The following is a 17,037-nucleotide window of genomic DNA, read 5'->3' as shown; positions in this document are numbered from 1 at the left end:
TTGCACGTCTGCTTACGGCACTTGCGTCATCGAACTGCGCTAACTCCAACCTAGAGAAAGGGGAGGGGCTTGTACGGGGCGGGGTCAGGAACTGGGTTTTTTCAGGAGTGGTTAGTGGCTACCACGAGGTGTTTTTCCCTGTCCAGCGTTTGTATTTCTACCTACAGGCATTTATTCATGTGTAAGCTCCGGTCTCGAGGCGAAGATAGCCCCACTTAAAGAAATTGAAATGCGAAACAGACGAAATGCCCTTGTTTTTTCTGTGTTGAAAGGATCTAGTATTGCCCAAATTCTAATTTGTGTAGGAAAAAGTTAACCAATATCACATGGTCTTTCATAGGTGAAGAAAATGTAAACTGAAATAATAAAAATTCATTGAAGTTGGGAATTTTAAAGTTTCCTATGTCCTTAGTAAAACGTGTACTTTACATTCCATTCTTTGATGTTTTTCCCATGCTATTTTGCAAAACACTAGTGATATTTCATCGTTTGTAAATACTTGACCTTATATAATCTTGCTAAATATAGACCAAGTCAACCGAGGCGGTGGGAAAAACAATTGGGTAGGTTGGTCTTTTTGTTTTATTTTGTTTTAATTTGGCCTTTCTGATTGACTAGTAGTAGAATTTGAAGATAAAGAGACCCACAATATAGATTTTTTCTTCTTGCTTGACCTTTGAACATGTTACAGGCTCTTAAATAAACTGAAACGTCTCTGGATTTAGTTGGGGGAAAGGCTCTTTCTCTTTTAAACTCTCCGTTTTTTATTTGGAAAAATGTGATCCAGGATTCTCTTGTGGATCTCTCAATGTAAGAGACTTCTGTTAACGGAACATTGGCAGTAAAATCTGGACCCATTTATGGTCTGTTTGTAGGGCATCTTTTTTCAGCTGCCTCCGTAGCTGAGGGAGGATTAGTAATTGGATATGGAGCCCTTCACATGTAGGTCATTAAATTCAGGCTGGCAGAGTGGTGCTCCGAATCTTTCAGCAGCTGTTGGGTTGCCCCTATGGGATCTGTCTTATAAATAATGATACAATTTCAGAGGTGATGCCTAGTATCCTGGATATTTAAAGGAGTTTTTAAGTTATAAGAAAATCCTCCTTTAAATAATGTCACCAAATTTGTCTTGGTTATTTGTTCTCGTGGTTGCAGAATCAATCCAAAGTATGAAAAAAAAAAAAAAACAGTAAAAACTGCAGTTTAGCCAAAGACTGAAGCATAAAGAGTTTAAGGTAAAGTCTTGTGATTTATAAAACTCATGCTTGTTTAGCACATTTGACCCATGCACCATTGTGGTTGACTTAGAATTTTATACAACAATGACTAGATGATTATATCCATCAAAGAAATAGGGGATCCAGAGGTGAATACATATTTAAGATGCCTATAGATAAAAAGGAAGAAATGAATATTTCTTGAGCATGTAGTTTCAGAGATTTTGCAATTTTGCTCCACATTGGAAAGTATATAGTCTTTAAATAAATAAAAAGAATGTAAAAGCTGGGGACAGTAAAAGCAAAAAAGCAAAGTGTGAAGGTTTTACACAGCGACTGAAGAGCAATGGGTAGGATGAGGAAAATAGCTCTAAAGATGTTTCTAATTTAAACAGTGGTAGAAATACAATCCTATTAATATTGGGCAGCTTAGAGAATACTAGAAGGAAGCTGTATTTTAGGCAAACATAGCAAGTTTGGATTTGAATATATATGGAGGCTGGGGAATCTGCAGGCATCTAAATAGAAGCAGGCTTTAAAATCAATAGTTCATGTTTGTCCTTTTAACGAATATAAGAGGCTTCTGTGGGCACAAGCCTTTAATATTTGTAAGATCAAGGAATACAGCAAAGGAGAGAGGCTATCTATCTGCAGGGAGGGTGGGGAGGGCAAGGAGGGCGGGGAGGGCGCTCCTTTCTAAGTACAAGCTCCAAGTGGCAATCTGGCCGCATGACAGCAGGGCTTATGTTTTGAAAGAGCAGTCAGAAATAGAATTTGTATGAAATCTGGTTTGTTGGTATTGACATTGCTTTGCTTTTTAAAAACATCGAGGACCCATTCTAGAAAATAATACAGGGGATTCTAGAGAAGTTGAAAATAGAACTATATACATAAGTCTGAGAAAATGATGTCACCGCCTCGGATATATTTGCACTGCTGGGTTCCAGGTAAGCATTCCATCCCCCATCACCAAGATAGGAAGACTAGTATCTGTCAGTGCCAGCAAATGAACGAACTAAGAAACCATTAAATATAAAATGAGCTGCTAGCCCTGGAGGAAAAAAAATGGGATCTTGGCACTTGCCTAAGTATGAATGGAGGTAGAAGACATTGTGCTGTGAAATAAGCTGGACACAGATACAGTTTTGGGTTTGCACTTATGTGTGGGAAATAATCTTCAAATACACTGAAATAGAGGATAAAGCAGCAGTTAGCAGAAGAGGAAGCTCAGGGGAGGTTGAGGAAGATATGAATGAAAGTGACCCACGTCTGGAGAGTAAATGTATAACCTATGAACCCTGTATTATTTTCATACTAATGAAATAGGCTCAAGTTGATTTCATCACAAAGGAAACAACAGTAGTTGGCTAACTGTGAGTGACAGAGGTGTTAAGTGGCCTCACCATAGCTACTAGTCAAATGTAGCTCACAGGGCCTTGTCGTAGGCCTTAAATGTATGCAATGGCATTTATAGAAAAAAATAAGGTTTATGCAACTTAACCACAAATAAATAATGGACACCCCAAGTAAATCATATCTGTGTACCAGTCTCAGAGAGCTGTCAGCCAGTTTGTTAGGTCGGACTGCAGACTGTAGCGTAGGAAGAGGGCTACTGACAGAAGAGAGTTTTAGGACACAACACTTGGTAGTAAGTGTGATTGTGAGCATTGCTCGGGCACCAGGAGCTCCATTTTTGCCAATCTGCTTATGATTTTAAGTCTGAGTAGTCTTGTGTGTGTGTGTGTGTGTGTGTGTGTGTGTGTGTGTGTGTGTGTAGTAACATGAGTAAACAGAAAGAGGGGGAAAGAAGTCCAGATGCAAGAATGAAGGGCAGGCATGAAGGTTGTGACCCCAGTGCATGTATGCCATTTTGTGATAGTGACAGAAAAGGTATTTGTCGTCTTGAAAGTAGAAAAGCAGTTTTATCCTCCTCTTAAAATTACAGATAATACCTAGCCAGCAAGATGGCTTAGTGGGTAACAGTGCTTGCTGCCAAGTCTGAGGGCCTAAGTTCAATCTCCAGGACCCTTAAGGTGGAAGGAGAGTGCTTGACTTCTGAGAGTTACCCTCTGAACTCCTCAAAAGCACCGTGGCATAAGCTCACCCACAGTAAATACTTTTTTACAGTTTTTATTGATTCTTCGTGAATCTCACACCAGGCAACCCCAATCCCACTCATCTCTCCACCCCTTTGTACTGCACACCACTCTTGAAAACCCCCATCCCAAAAGAAAATAAAAAGTAAAACCAAAACCAAACCAAACCAAACCAAAACAAGATTAAACCAAAACAAAAAAAAAAAGATGAAAAGAACAACAAAATATCTTGTCATGGAAGCTGTAGTGTGTAACACAGTACGGCCACTTGTTCACACGTCTTTACTTGCAAATGTTCATTGCGATGAGCCATTGTTCTGGTTCGAGGCCTCTGGCTTCTGGTACACTGTCAATACTGAATCCTCACTGGGACTTCTCTAGGATGGCTGTGGTTACCCTGTGTTACGGAGATCCTGCAGCCTTGGATCTGTAGGATCAGCCCCTTCACAGGCTCAAGCATTTCACAAATGGGGTTGATGTTGGGGTGGGCCAACTCAAAGCCCTGGATCTGGACCTGGGTATAGCTGAGTTGGTCAACTCACAAGGACTCCTGCACCCACACCACCAGGGCAAGCTCTCCAGCACTGCCCTGGTTAGCTTACCTGCTGCCCCAGCTAGTAAAGGTTGTAGCCAGATCTCCCTTTATCATGCCCTTGGGGCTGTCTCCCGTGCCTTTGCTACTTGGGCCAGCTCTATTGTGCTGCCCCGTTGAGGTGCAGGGCCCCTCCCCAAAGCACTGCTGCTGGTGAGGGGCCAGGCCAGCTCATAGCCCTTGGACATCAACATGGTCCAGGCAGCAGCCTAGACAAGAGATGTCCGCATGTCCCCTGATGGTAATATAAGTCAAGAACATTGACACAGACCCCTGATGCTGTGTGGCCGTGGGCTCACACATGACCCTCAGTGGGAGCACAGGCTGGAACTTCATCATGGCCTCCTGGGCCAAGGCAGGCTACTCATATCAGACTATTCCTCTCTGCCTGGTGACTCCAGTTATGCCTCCCTTCATAATGGTCAAACCCAGTAGCTTCTCTTCTTTTCCCATTTCTCTATCATATACTGCACATGATAGTGGCTTCTGTAATGGCCAGCCACTTGGCTTGTAGGCCTCTAGGTGTCTTTCACCCTCCCATAACCACAGTGAATATTTTAAAGAAAACCACACAAAAAGATTATGGTTTAATACACATACTTATTGCCCTTACTTAGGTTTTTATGCTTATCAAGAATAAAAGGAACCAGAGAGCAGTGGGAAATCCCAGGAGTTTAAGGAAACACACAAGGTGAGTTAGTAACCTAGTAACTAAAAAGATAAAACCAAATCTAAACACATCAATATGGGGTACGTCAAAGGATGACAACAATAACCTTGAAAGAACTCATGAGTGGGGATTGAGGCAGATAGGGATGGGAGTTTGTGGATGTTCATATGTATGTGTAGGTGTTTGTGAGTTCACGTGTGTGTGTGTGCGTGTGTGTGTGTGTGTGTAGGAGTCAGAGGTCAACATCAGGTGTCTTCCTCAGTTGCTCACTACCTTGCTTTTTGAGAAAGGGTCTCACTGAATCTGGAGAGCAACTACTAGCTAGACATGTTGGTCAGCAAGCCGCCAGGACCCCACTGCTTCTACATATTCACCTGGTTTGCGGGTGAGCACAGCTATACTGGACAGCCATCTATCTCCCTAACTCCCCGAAAGGACTCTGAATGAGAAAGACAAAAGCAAAAAACAATTGTAGGAAGATTAAAGTAGTATTGGGTTATGCCCCAAGGTATAAAGTATCTGTGAGTTCTGATACAAGAAATTCAAGAAATGGGCAAGAGAAGAGAGAAGCATGTCAAAGAAACCACATTAATTCATATCACTCCTCCATGGCTAGGGAGAAACGAAGCTCCAAAGAGTCTAGAGTTAAAAAAAATGAGAGTGAAAAATAGGAATAACTTTACATGGAGAATTCTGACAACAGTTAGCCAAGGACGCATGGTAACAATACCACTTCCAATCACATTGACCTTCTCAAGCATTGTCATGAAAGCAAACCTTGAGCTCTGGGGCTTCTATTGGAATAACTGCCGGTGATATTCCAAAGGTCTCAATAGAAGAACACTGTACAAAATACTAGACAGGATTCCTCCATACAATATTTGCACAGCCAAAAAAAGAACCCAAAGGGACATGGCAATCAAAGGTAATGTACCCTGGGTAGGATATTGGAACAAAGGGAAAGGACTAATTAAAAACATGTAGTCAAGGGCCTTGGAGAGATGGGTCAGCAGTTAAGAGTATTTTCTGTCTTGCAGAAGACCCAGTTTTGATTCCTCGGACCCACAGGGTAGCTCACAGCTGTCTATAACTCCAGTTTGTTCTGAAGGAAGGCTACCCTTCATATGGGACATATAAATATGCTTAGGTGCAGACTTATACACATGAAATAAACGTCTAAGACAACAAGTGTAATCTAAACAGCCATGGGCTTTAGTTAACTACTTATAGATATGTGTTTATTAATATTGAATCTACCACATGGATATAAAACGTTAACTATAGGTAAAATTGGATAAATGCTATATGAAAAATCTTTTCATTATTGTAATTATATCTTGTAATATAAACCAAGTTCTTTTAAAAGTAATAGAATATACAGACTATAAGAAGATTTAAGTGGGGCTGGAGAGATGGCTCAGTGGTTAAGAGCACTGACTGCTCTATGAGAGGTCCTGAGTTCAAATCCCAGCAACCACACAATGGCTCATAAACATCTGTAATGGGATGTGATGCCTTCTTCTGGTGTGTCTGAAGACAGCTACAGTGTTTTCATATACATAAAATAAATAAGATAAAGGAAGATATAAGTAAGATGTAAAAAAGAAAATACAAATTATTATAATAATCAGTAAGAATTACTAGTTTGGTGAATTTTCTTCTAGGGCTTTTTTTCGCTCACATCTATTTCTATATTTAAAGAAGAAATGGTCTCAGAGTATCTGCATCTGCTGTTTAGTCATCTACTTCTAAAGTTCAGTAGCTCTAGGACTAAACATATTTGCATAGTAGTCTAGATGGCTCTATGTTGAATTGATCTACATTAATTTATTGAGCTAATTATTGCCACGGAATAAACATCTAAATTTTTGCTATACCAAAAAAAAAAGTGATGTGACATCTTCTATGTGCGCTTTTCTTATACCTTAAGATCAGCTTAATTACATAAAATATTAACATTTAAAGCATATGTTTCCTCAGATACCACTTATTTGTTCTTCACCTCAGTTTGCAACTTTGAGTTACGGTCACTAACCCAAAGTTTCTGCTGGAGCAGATTTCGTTTTCTTTTGAGACAGGGTCTCTCAACACACAGCCTTGGCTGGCCTAGAACTTGCTAGGTAGACAAAGCTGGTCTCTGACTCAAAAAGAGTCTCCTGCCTCTGCCTCCAGACAGCAGGGATGTGGGTGCCCTTACATCTTCTGTGAAATAGCTTATTAACGATCTCTTTGGAAGGATCTTTTAGTTGTATTTTTGTTTTCCTGGAAACATCTTTACTTCCGTTGTAGGTTCAAAATATTCACACATAATAGAATACTATGTTGACAGGTATCAACTTACAAGCTAATATTGTTTACTCTGCACATCGGAGACATCATTTGAAAGCACTAATTCTCAACCTTCCTAACGCTGTGACCCTTTAATACAGTTCCTTCCGTTGTGGTGATTCCCAACCCTTAAAATTGTTTTCATTGACACTTCATGACTGTTATTTTGCTACTGCTACGAATCGTAACGTAAGCATCGGATAGGCAAGACCCACAGGTTGAGAAACACAGCTCTAAGGCCTCATTTTCCTTAGCGGTGTTAATGATTATACAGTCGTCTGTTTGTTTCCTTTAAGGTGATCTGTCTTATCTGACTCTTCACATGACATCCCTTTCTACTGTTAGTGTGCAGTTTATGTTGTTCTTGAGACTGTTCTCTCTCTCTCTCTCTCTCTCTCTCTCTCTCTCTCTCTCTCTCTCTCTCTCTCTCTCTCTCTCTCCCCCACCGCCCCCGGCATTATTCTACTTGAAGTTTGCATTTTGCAGAGCCCCTCACATCTGTCTGATGACTGTATGTGTGATAGGAAGAAAAATAGCTCCCCAAAGATGCCTGCGACTTAGTACCTAGTCAACATCCATCCATGTTAATGGTGTAGATTAATTTAGGTCACGGATCGAATAACCTCCAAGTGAAATCATCGCACTAGGTTATCCACGTAGGCCTGACCTAATCAACTGTGCTCACACGGTGGAGGAAGCAGACAGACATGTTCAGAGTGATCTGAAGCAGAAGGATTCGGCTCACTCATGCCGATTGTGAAGGTGTAGAAAGGGGGCCACGAGCCAAAGAATACAGGCAACTCTGGAAGGCCGGAAGCCGTGTCCCCTAAAGTCTCCAGAAAGAAGCACCCTCTGCCATCATCTTGATTTCAGTCCAGTGAACTCTTGTAGAATTTCTGACTTCTGGGACCGGAGGACAAAATTCTATTGCTCTAAGCTAGTAATTGGCTATGACAGCTGAAGAGTTAACACAGTGCTCTCCACAAGTTCTGGAAAATTCTTCAAATACAATCCGGAAACACGGTCTTTTACTTGCTGTCTTTCCTCCATCTCTTGACCAATCTTAAGTATTTTGTATCTTTTTTTTTTATTTTAGTGGTTACTTAAAGCTATTGGCTTCTGATTCTGCTGTAAATTAACTCCTATATTCATCCCTGTAAATACTTTAAATATAAATATTATTGAGTTATGGTATGTATATCTTTAAAAAAATTTGTACTTCTACTCTATATTGTATTTTAGGTTGAAACTTTCATTTTAAGAAGTGCAATAAACTTATTTTATCAAGTAAAAATTTTATTTTCTTTCTTTTTTATTTCTTTTCAAACAGATTTATTTACTTAGGTGTATAAGTGTGTCCCTCGGTGGATGTGCACCAGGTATGTGTGTGAGTGCCTGTAGAGACCAGAGGTCACTGGATGCCATGGAGCTGGAATTACAGACGTTGTAAGCCACTTCATGTGAGCGCTGGGAACCAAACCTGGGTTCTCTGAATGAAGAGCAAGGGTTTTTCTTTTCCTTTCCATTTGACGTTGAGAGTGGCTGGTGTCTGGCACATGAAACAGCATGAACTGAACATGGATTCTCTTCAAGAGCAGCAAGGACTCTTAACGGCTGAGCCATCTTCTCTAGCCCTAAATGCACACATTACCAGGTGGGTTTGAAACACTGACCTTTTGGTTCACTGGAGGAGAATGTGTAAGCAAATTGCACACAGAATAAGACGTTTCATAAAAGGGACTGTGATCCAGTTCCGATGCCCACACACTCTCCTTTAGTCCCTCTTCTCATAAGTTGCTGACAGACAGAAAGGCTGTGTTTCAGGAGCTCCTCTGGGTTAATATTCCCCTGGCAGTGGGTACACTCAGTTATAAATACAGCTCTAGATACAAACTTAATACAGCAGCTTCTGTCTGAAACTGAGAGCTGGGGTGTATGAGTGTCTGCTACCCATTTTGTAGTGGCCTCTGTGACATTACCATCTCATGAGTATCAAGTGTTCTAAAGTTACAAGGCTCTTAGAATTAATTTTTTTTATTTTCATAAAAAAGTACAATACAGCTTTAATAAACCCTGAATATTATATCATCATGGTTAAGAATATTAGCTTTGGAATAAACATCTTTCCCTTATCACAGTTTACTTATATATTTATTCTTTCTTCTCTTTAGGATATATATATATATATATGCATATATATGTGTATCTCCAAAATGTACATATACATTTCAAATGTTATCCCCTTTCCTTGTTTCCTGGTCATAAGCCCCCTATCCCATCTCCCCTCCCCTTGCTTTTATAAGGGTGTTCCCCCATCCTCCTACCCCTGTCCCCTCCCTATCCTGACCTTGGCAGAACCAAAGACTTCTCCTCCCATTGATGCCCAACAATGCCATCCTCTGCTACATATGCAGCTGGAGCCATGGGTCTATCCATGTGTACTCTTTGGATGGTGGTTTAGTCCCCGGGAGCTCTGGTTGGTTGGTATTGTCCTTCATGTGGGGTTGCAAACCCCTTCAGCTCCTTCAATCCTTTCTCTAACTCCTCCATTGGGGACCCCATTCTCAGATCAATGGTTGGCTGCAAGCATCTGCCTCTGTATTTGTCATGCTCTGTCAGAGCCTCTCAGGAGACAGCTATATCAGGCTCCTGTCAGCATGCACTTCTTGGCATCAGTAATAGTGACTGGGTTTGGTGACTGCATATGGGCTGGATCCCCAAGTGGGGCAGTTTCTGGATGGACTTTCAGTCTGCTCCAAACTTTGTCTCTGTATTTCCTCCTGTGAATATTTTTGTTCCCCCTTTTAAGAAGGACTGAAACATCCACACTTTGGTCATCCTGGTTTGTGGATTGTATCTTGGGTAATCCGAGCTTTTGGGGTAATATCCACTTACAAGTGAGTGCATACTATGTGTGTGTATGTGTTTGTGTGTGTGTGTGTGTGTGTGTGTGTGTGTGTGTTTGTGTTACCTCACTCAGGATGATATTTTCTAGTTCCATCCACTTGCCTATGAATTTCATGAAGTCATTGTTTTTAATAGTTGAGGAATACTCCATTGTATAAATGTACCACATTTTCTGTATCCTTTCCTCCGTTAAGGGACATCAGGGTTCTTTCCAGCTTCTGGCTATTATAAATAAGGCTGCTATGAACATAGTGGAGCACGTGTCTTTGTTATATGTTGAAGCATATTTGGATATATGCCCAGGAGTTGTATAGCTGGGTCCTCAGGTAGCACTATGTCCAATTTTCTGAGGAAGCTCCAGACTGATTTCAAGAGTGGTTATACCAGCTTGCAATCCCATCAGCAATGGAGAATTATTCCTCTTTCTCCACATCCTTGCCAGCATCTGTTGTCACCTGATTTTTTTTAAAGATTTATTTATTTATTATAAATAAGTACACTGTGGCTGTCCAGACACACCAGAAGAGGGCATCAGATCTCATTACAGATGGTTGTGAGCCACCATGTAGTTGCTGGGACTTGAACTCAGGACATCTGGAAGAGCAGTCAGTGCTCTTAACCACTGAGCCATCTCTCCAGCCCGTCACCTGAGTTTTTAATTTTAGCCATTCTGACTGGTGTGAGGTGGAATCTCAGGGTTGTTTTGATTTGCAGTTCCCTGAGGACTAAGGATGTTGAACATTTCTTCAGGTGCTTCTCAGTCATTCAACATTCCACTGTTGAAATTTCTTTGTTCAGCTCAGCACCCAATTTTTTAAAAGAATTATTTGGTTCTCTGGAGTCTAACTTCTTGATTTCTTTGTATATATTAGATATTAGCCCTCTATTGGATATAGGATTGGTAAAGATCTTTCCCCAGTCTGTTGGTTGCCATTTTGGCCTATTGACAGTGTCCTTTGTCTTAGAGACGCTTTGCAATTTTATGAGGTCCCATTTGTCAATTCTTGATCTTACAGCATAAGGTACTGGTGTTCCATTGAGGAAAATTTCCCCTGTGCCCATGTGTTCAAAGCTCTTCTCCACTTTTTCTTCTATTAGTTTGAGTGTATCTGGTTTGATGTGGAGGTCCTTGATCCACTTGGACTTGAGCTTTGTATAAGGCAATAAGAATAGATAGATTTGCATTTATTTACATGCTAGCCTCCAGTTGAACCAGCACCATTTGTTGAAAATTTTATCTTTTTTCCACTGGGTGGTTTTAGCTTTTTTGTCAAAGATCAAGTGACCATAGGTGTGTGGATTCGTTTCTAGTTCTTCAATTCTATTTCATTGATCTACCTGCCTATCTCTGTACCAATACCATACAGTTTTGTTTTGTTTTGTTTTTTATCACTATTGCTCTGTAATATGCTTAAATTCAGGGATGGTGATTCCCCCACAAGTTTTTTTATTGTTGAGGATAGTTTTTGCTATCCTGGGTTTTTTTGTTATTCCAAATGCATTTGCAAATTGCTCTTCCTATCTCTATAAGAATTGAGTTGGAATTTTGATAGGGATTGCATTGAATTTGTAGATTGATTTTGGCAAAATGGCCATTTTTACTATATTAATCCTGCCAATCCATGAGCATAGGAGGTCTTTCCATCTTCTGAGATCTTCAATTTCTTTCTTCAGAGACTAGAAGTTCTTCTCATACAGGTCTTTCACTTGCTTGGTGAGAGTCACACCAAGGTATTTTATATTATTTGTGACTTTTGTGAAGGGTGTCATTTCCCTAATTTCTTTCTCAGCCTATTTATCCTTCGAGTAGATGAAACCTTTTTATTTATTTTTTTATACTCATGCTGAAATCACATTTTTTCTAGTTCTCCTCTGTCTGTCAAGCCAGTTCTAAGTGACCAGACACACTGTTAAATTCTCTTAGTGAGACACAATGTTTTCATGAATATTGATAATATGCGCATATGTGTTTATGTATGTTTACTGAATTCTGCTTTTAAAAAAAAAAGACTATGTTTTATCTTAGATTCCAAATCCGTCATGCATAGGCCTCAATTTTATTTTCATTAAAGTTAATAATTTAATGTTTCTCTATTTAAAAAAAAGAGATCTCTTACAATATTTGTTGAACTATATTTTGTCATGCCATGAAAGACGTCACCTGTCTATAAGAATGTTCTTGTTCAAGTATGTTTCTCAGGATTTTGTGAAAATGCTAAGTCCCTCAGTAAATTACAAATGCCATCACACTTTAAAGCATATGAGCTTCCGAGATGATTTAAAGTGTCTGATATCTCCCTTCCTCCCTCCCTCCCTCTCTCTCACCTTCCTTCCTTCCTTTCTTCCTTCTTTCCTTTCTTTTATCCTTCCTTCTCTCTCTCCTTCCTTCCTTCCTACAATGTCATCATTTCTTTTTTTTTTTTTGTTTTTTTTTTAAATATTTTATTTATTTATTATATATTATGATTACACTGTCGCTATCTTCAGACACACCAGAAGAGGGCATCAGACTCGTTTCAGATGGTTGTGAGCCACCATGTGGTTGCTGGGATTTGAACTCAGGACCTTGGGAAGAGCAGTCGGTGCTCTTAACCACTGAGCCATCTCTCCAGCCCAATGTCATCATTTCTAAGAACAGAGCGACATGTTCTGATGACATTGATAGACCTTCTCAGGGCTCTCATATCATACATCCTGGCTTGCCACATCTATAAGTAATAGGGTAACTCATTTCCTTCCAACCTTCAGTGGGCTAAAGTTCATTTATCTTCTAATCTCGGGAAATAAGTTAACTCCTAACAACCTATGATACTCTCAGAACACAGCTGTACTTTGGAATCAGTTATCCACCGCTAATTTCAGTTCCTCATTTGTCAAGGAACCGTGGCAGTATTGGGTGGTATGGCCTACCACCGAACAGCGTTGTGTTAAAATGTCTTGTCTGTGTTTGTGCTGATCAGGACCCATCAGTGTGCCCCCGTATTGTCAGCCTGGAGTACCCATCACAAAAACAAATGTTCTGTTAACTTCCATATTAAATTATCATGGCTCTGTGAAAGGACTGCCCCAACTAATAACAGTTTCATCCCACGATCAAAACTTCTGTAACCCCAACTTTAATATTTTTTAAGCAACCAAAAATATTAATTCTCTCACTTTAAGGATCACTTTCTCTTTGTTCCTTCAAGTAGTTTTAATCGATTAACCGGAGCCAAGAGGAAATGACAGTTGTGATGGGCAAATGTAAGCTATGGTATTGATGCCAGCTTTTGTTATTTTATGCTGTGCTGTCACTCTTTCCTACTTTATGAGCCATGCAAAATAGGTGGCAAGTTTAGGAGACACATATGTTGTACACTGTTTGCTCTGTGGGCTGGAGCAACACAGGACGATGCTTCGTACCATCCAGAGTTTTCTGGACGTGCAAGCGTTTGGCACTCTAATTTCATCCCTGAGAAACAACAACGTGGGGTCTTTTCTCAAAATTCTTCATAAAAAGAGAAGTATCTAAGCTGAATGTAAAAGGATAGGGTTATGAGCAGCAGAGGCAGCCTTTCTGTGCATCTTATGACGAAGTGACTCCTGACTACAGTGCTTTCTAGTGGAAATCAAACGGTCAAGTGAAACAGCCCCCACTTGATTAGGTAATCGAGATATGCCGTTGGACTCTGATAAGAACTCCTGACAACGACTAGAACTTTACCCAAAGAGACACGTATCACATACCACATAGCATAGCAATAGCTGTAAAACATACCCCACTGGGGCTCCGAGATGGAAACGCACGGTAGTTCTGAGACACTCGAGTGGGACGCAAAATAGTTCTTTATTGTAATAAACACGCACGTAAGCCTCAGTGGCTAGAAGGGCTTTCTTGTCCGCCTGTCTGACATTGTGGAGATCTGTGAAAATGAAAGCCATGATACACACTGGGGCACATGTGTTTAATCCCAGAACTTGGGAGGTGGAGGCAGGAGGATCACTGTGAGTGGAAAGCCATTGCTTTGCACGGTGACTTCTGGGTCAGCCAGTGCCATCTCAAAAAATAAAATTTAGTAACAACAACAGCAGCTAAACAAGCAATTTCCCATTATATCATATGTGCATTGTATGTGGACACCTGGTATCCACAGAGGCCTTCCAGGAAAGGTTTGCGTTTTTTGTGCTTTTGTTGTTGTTTGCCTGTTTGTTTTGTGAGTGTGCCCTTTTCTGTCTGGCCCCAGGAAAACCAGTAATAAGAATTGAAGTTCTACACCCAAAAAGAGGTTAGAATAATTTTCACCTTTCAATTTTGCATATGAAAACACGCTTCAAAGGACATGCTTAAGTATGGAGATGGTTTTTACTCTTGCATTTCATTTTGTAGCTTGATTGCTTGCTATCTTTTACTCAAACTGTCTAAAAGACTTAAGCTCAAGGTTAGGGGAATGGCGGGTTTTCAGAGGAAGCAGGATTGATTTAAGATCTCATTTTTATGTAAGATACGGCCATGAGTATTCTCACAGACCAATGTCCCCATAACCCTCATGTCTATACTTTCTTCTACCCAGCCAACCCCTTCCCCAACATACTTCAACCTAGAAGTGTTTAGGTTTCTATCAGGACTTCCAGAGACAAGTGTTGGCTGGGTCACCTAGTGTGGTCTGAGCTATACAGGGCATTCTCTTTAAAGAGGTTCCCTAGATGATATTCTGTTGCAAAAGTGGTGAGAACTGGTACTCGTCCTCTGAATCTCTTCTTAGAAATGTAACTGGCCAGTTTAGGAACCTGGGTATCACTTGGCATCACTTGTCCTTACAAACAGAGGGTTGCTCTGGTAGCCTCCGTTGGCCTACTGACACAATAATAATGGTAAATGCTGGTCACCCCAGTCCCTGAAGTTTCCCACACATGAGGGCAATGATCTGTTCTTCAGGAACGAAAAGGCCTAATCACAATATTATCCTCATCAATGGTGGTATGACCTAGCTTAAATTCTGAAATTAAAAGTCCTTTTGTAATGGTTGGTGAATAGTTTAAAAATCCCAAAATAACCGTGGAAGATGTATTCTGGTTCAACCTGCCTCAATGAGATTGGGATTAATTAATTGAACCTCACTTTTTCATATAAATTATGGAATACTCCAGCTTTGGTGATGATTAAGTACTTCAGCAGAAAAGTATCACAACTAGGTTTTTTTGTTGTAGGTGTGTGTGTGTGTGTGTGTGTGTGTGTGTGTGTGTGTGTTTTGACCTGGCTCCTCGATGCTTCTACTTTTCTGCATTTGTAAGAGTGTGCACTGCCTGGGGTTGGGGATTTAGCTCAGTGGTAGAGCGCTTGCCTAGCAAGCGCAAGGCCCTGGGTTCGGTCCCCAGCTCCGGAAAAAAAAAGAAAAAAAAAAAAAGTGTGCACTGCTTTTGTTTGGTTCTCAAGATGAAAACTTCCTTGATCGTCCTCCTCGGATGAAACAAATGTCTTAAAAGCGAGAGACTACAAACTATAGCCCACCTACGTTTAATCATTAATAGTGAGCCCTTCCATGAACTTAGGTCCTGATTTTGGAGTTTGGAATCTGACCTTTCCCCTATAGATAAACACTGTTGTCGCAGATTCTGAGGAGGGTCACTTCCTTGCTGGCTGCCACCAGAAGAGTCCACTGCTCAGTGACTCCGGGGACTGGATGCGGTAGAGGGGAGCCAGGCAGTATGATCCTCTTAGCTGTGCTTTTCCTCTGTTTCTTCTCCTCGTATTCTGCTTCTGTCAAAGGTAAGTTTATGTTGCCTTTTCCTAACTCGAATCTCATCTCCCTCCTCTCTCTCTCTCTCTCTCTCTCTCTCTCTCTCTCTCTCTCTCTCTCTCCCCCAGTGTGTGTGTGTGTGTGTGTGTGTGTGTGTGTGTGTGTGTGTGTGTGTGTCAAGAGTTCCTAACTATACAATTTTTGGAAGTATATAAGATTGGACTATCTGGGGGAAAGGTGACTAGGTGGAAAGGAAGACAGAATTTAATTTCTGACTCTCTTTTACAAAAGTGGAGGTCCCGCCTCATTTCAGCCCGCCATCCTCCAGACCAGTGTGTCTCTAGCTTCAGTTTCTCACTCTTGGGGAGAGATGTGGGCTATTGTTACTTGTGCCTTCATTTGAATTGTAAAATAACCCAGCCCTGAAATTTCCTTCTAGTTGCCTAGCGATGGAACAACAAGAAGAATCAGACCCAATTAAAAAAAAAAAAGGCATTTGATTGCCAAAGAATTATGAATGAAATGGTAAAGCACGTCTAAAGTCTATGCTTTTCAAAGGAAGTAGAATATCCCTACTAGTCAGTGAATTAATGAAAATAAAACTATATATATACTGTGGATCTAAGAAATAAGACGTCTTTTAAAAACAGCGTCACTAGTTAACAATTTTTGTTTTAAGACAAATATTACTTTAAAAATGTGAATTAATCACATCAGGAAAATATGAGAGGGAAATGATTTCATAAAGAATGGTTTGAAAGTGTTGTGTGACGTGTACTGGTTTGAAATCTGTTAATCCCGTCAGCTTGTAAACTCTTTGGGTTTTGGATTGTTACTTTGTATAAAGATGTCGCTTTTCATAATTCATAAAAAGTTATACGGTTAAGGCTGATTGCTCTAGAGGCAATCTGTCATGGTAGTGGTGGACACACAGAATTCTAGTACTGTGTTCTCTGAGTGATCGACAAAATAGCCACACATAAACTGTTTAAAATCTGGGATAAATGTGACTTTTGATCACAAGGCAAAGTTTGTCTCAAGTGTGTGTGTGTGTGTGTGTGTGTGTGTGTGTGTGTGTGTGTGTGTGAAATTTCTACATGAAAAAGGACTGTTACTACAACGAGATATAGAGGGCTACATACAATTTAATTATTTTACCTGAACAAATATGTTCTTGAGCTAGAGGGAATATTTTCAGTATTTAAAAAAAAAGCATTAGTGTTTAAGATACAACCAACCCTTCCTCCAGTGAATAAAAATACTTGTAAATCATATCTGACTTGGAATTGTTATAAGACAGAGTTTTGTTTGTCTGATATGATGCAAAGAGTATACAACCCAATACCATGGTTATTTTGAAGGGAAAAATAGCGGAGATATAGTAGCTCCTGTGGTTTCACGATGGATTCCCACTTTGTTAACCTAAAAACAGCAAACACACACACTCACACATACACACACAGACACACACACACTCACACACACAGACACACACACTAACACACACATA

General features: G+C 40.3%; 1 protein-coding gene across 1 annotated transcript in view; it reads left to right on the top strand.

The window, feature by feature from the left end:
• Positions 1-15,397: 15,397 nt before the first annotated feature.
• Positions 15,398-17,037, top strand: part of Mttp (microsomal triglyceride transfer protein) — a 41,192-nt gene continuing 39,552 nt past the window's right edge. Inside the window, 1 exon segment of the mRNA NM_001107727.1 lies at positions 15,398-15,556. Within this exon segment, the coding sequence (NP_001101197.1) occupies positions 15,496-15,556 (61 nt within the window). The 5' untranslated portion in view covers positions 15,398-15,495.

Source organism: Rattus norvegicus, chromosome 2 (genome assembly GCF_021556685.1).
Source record: "Rattus norvegicus strain SHRSP/BbbUtx chromosome 2, alternate assembly SHRSP_T2T, whole genome shotgun sequence".
Taxonomy (NCBI): domain Eukaryota; kingdom Metazoa; phylum Chordata; class Mammalia; order Rodentia; family Muridae; genus Rattus; species Rattus norvegicus.
This window is presented reverse-complemented; position numbering and strand designations above follow the sequence as displayed.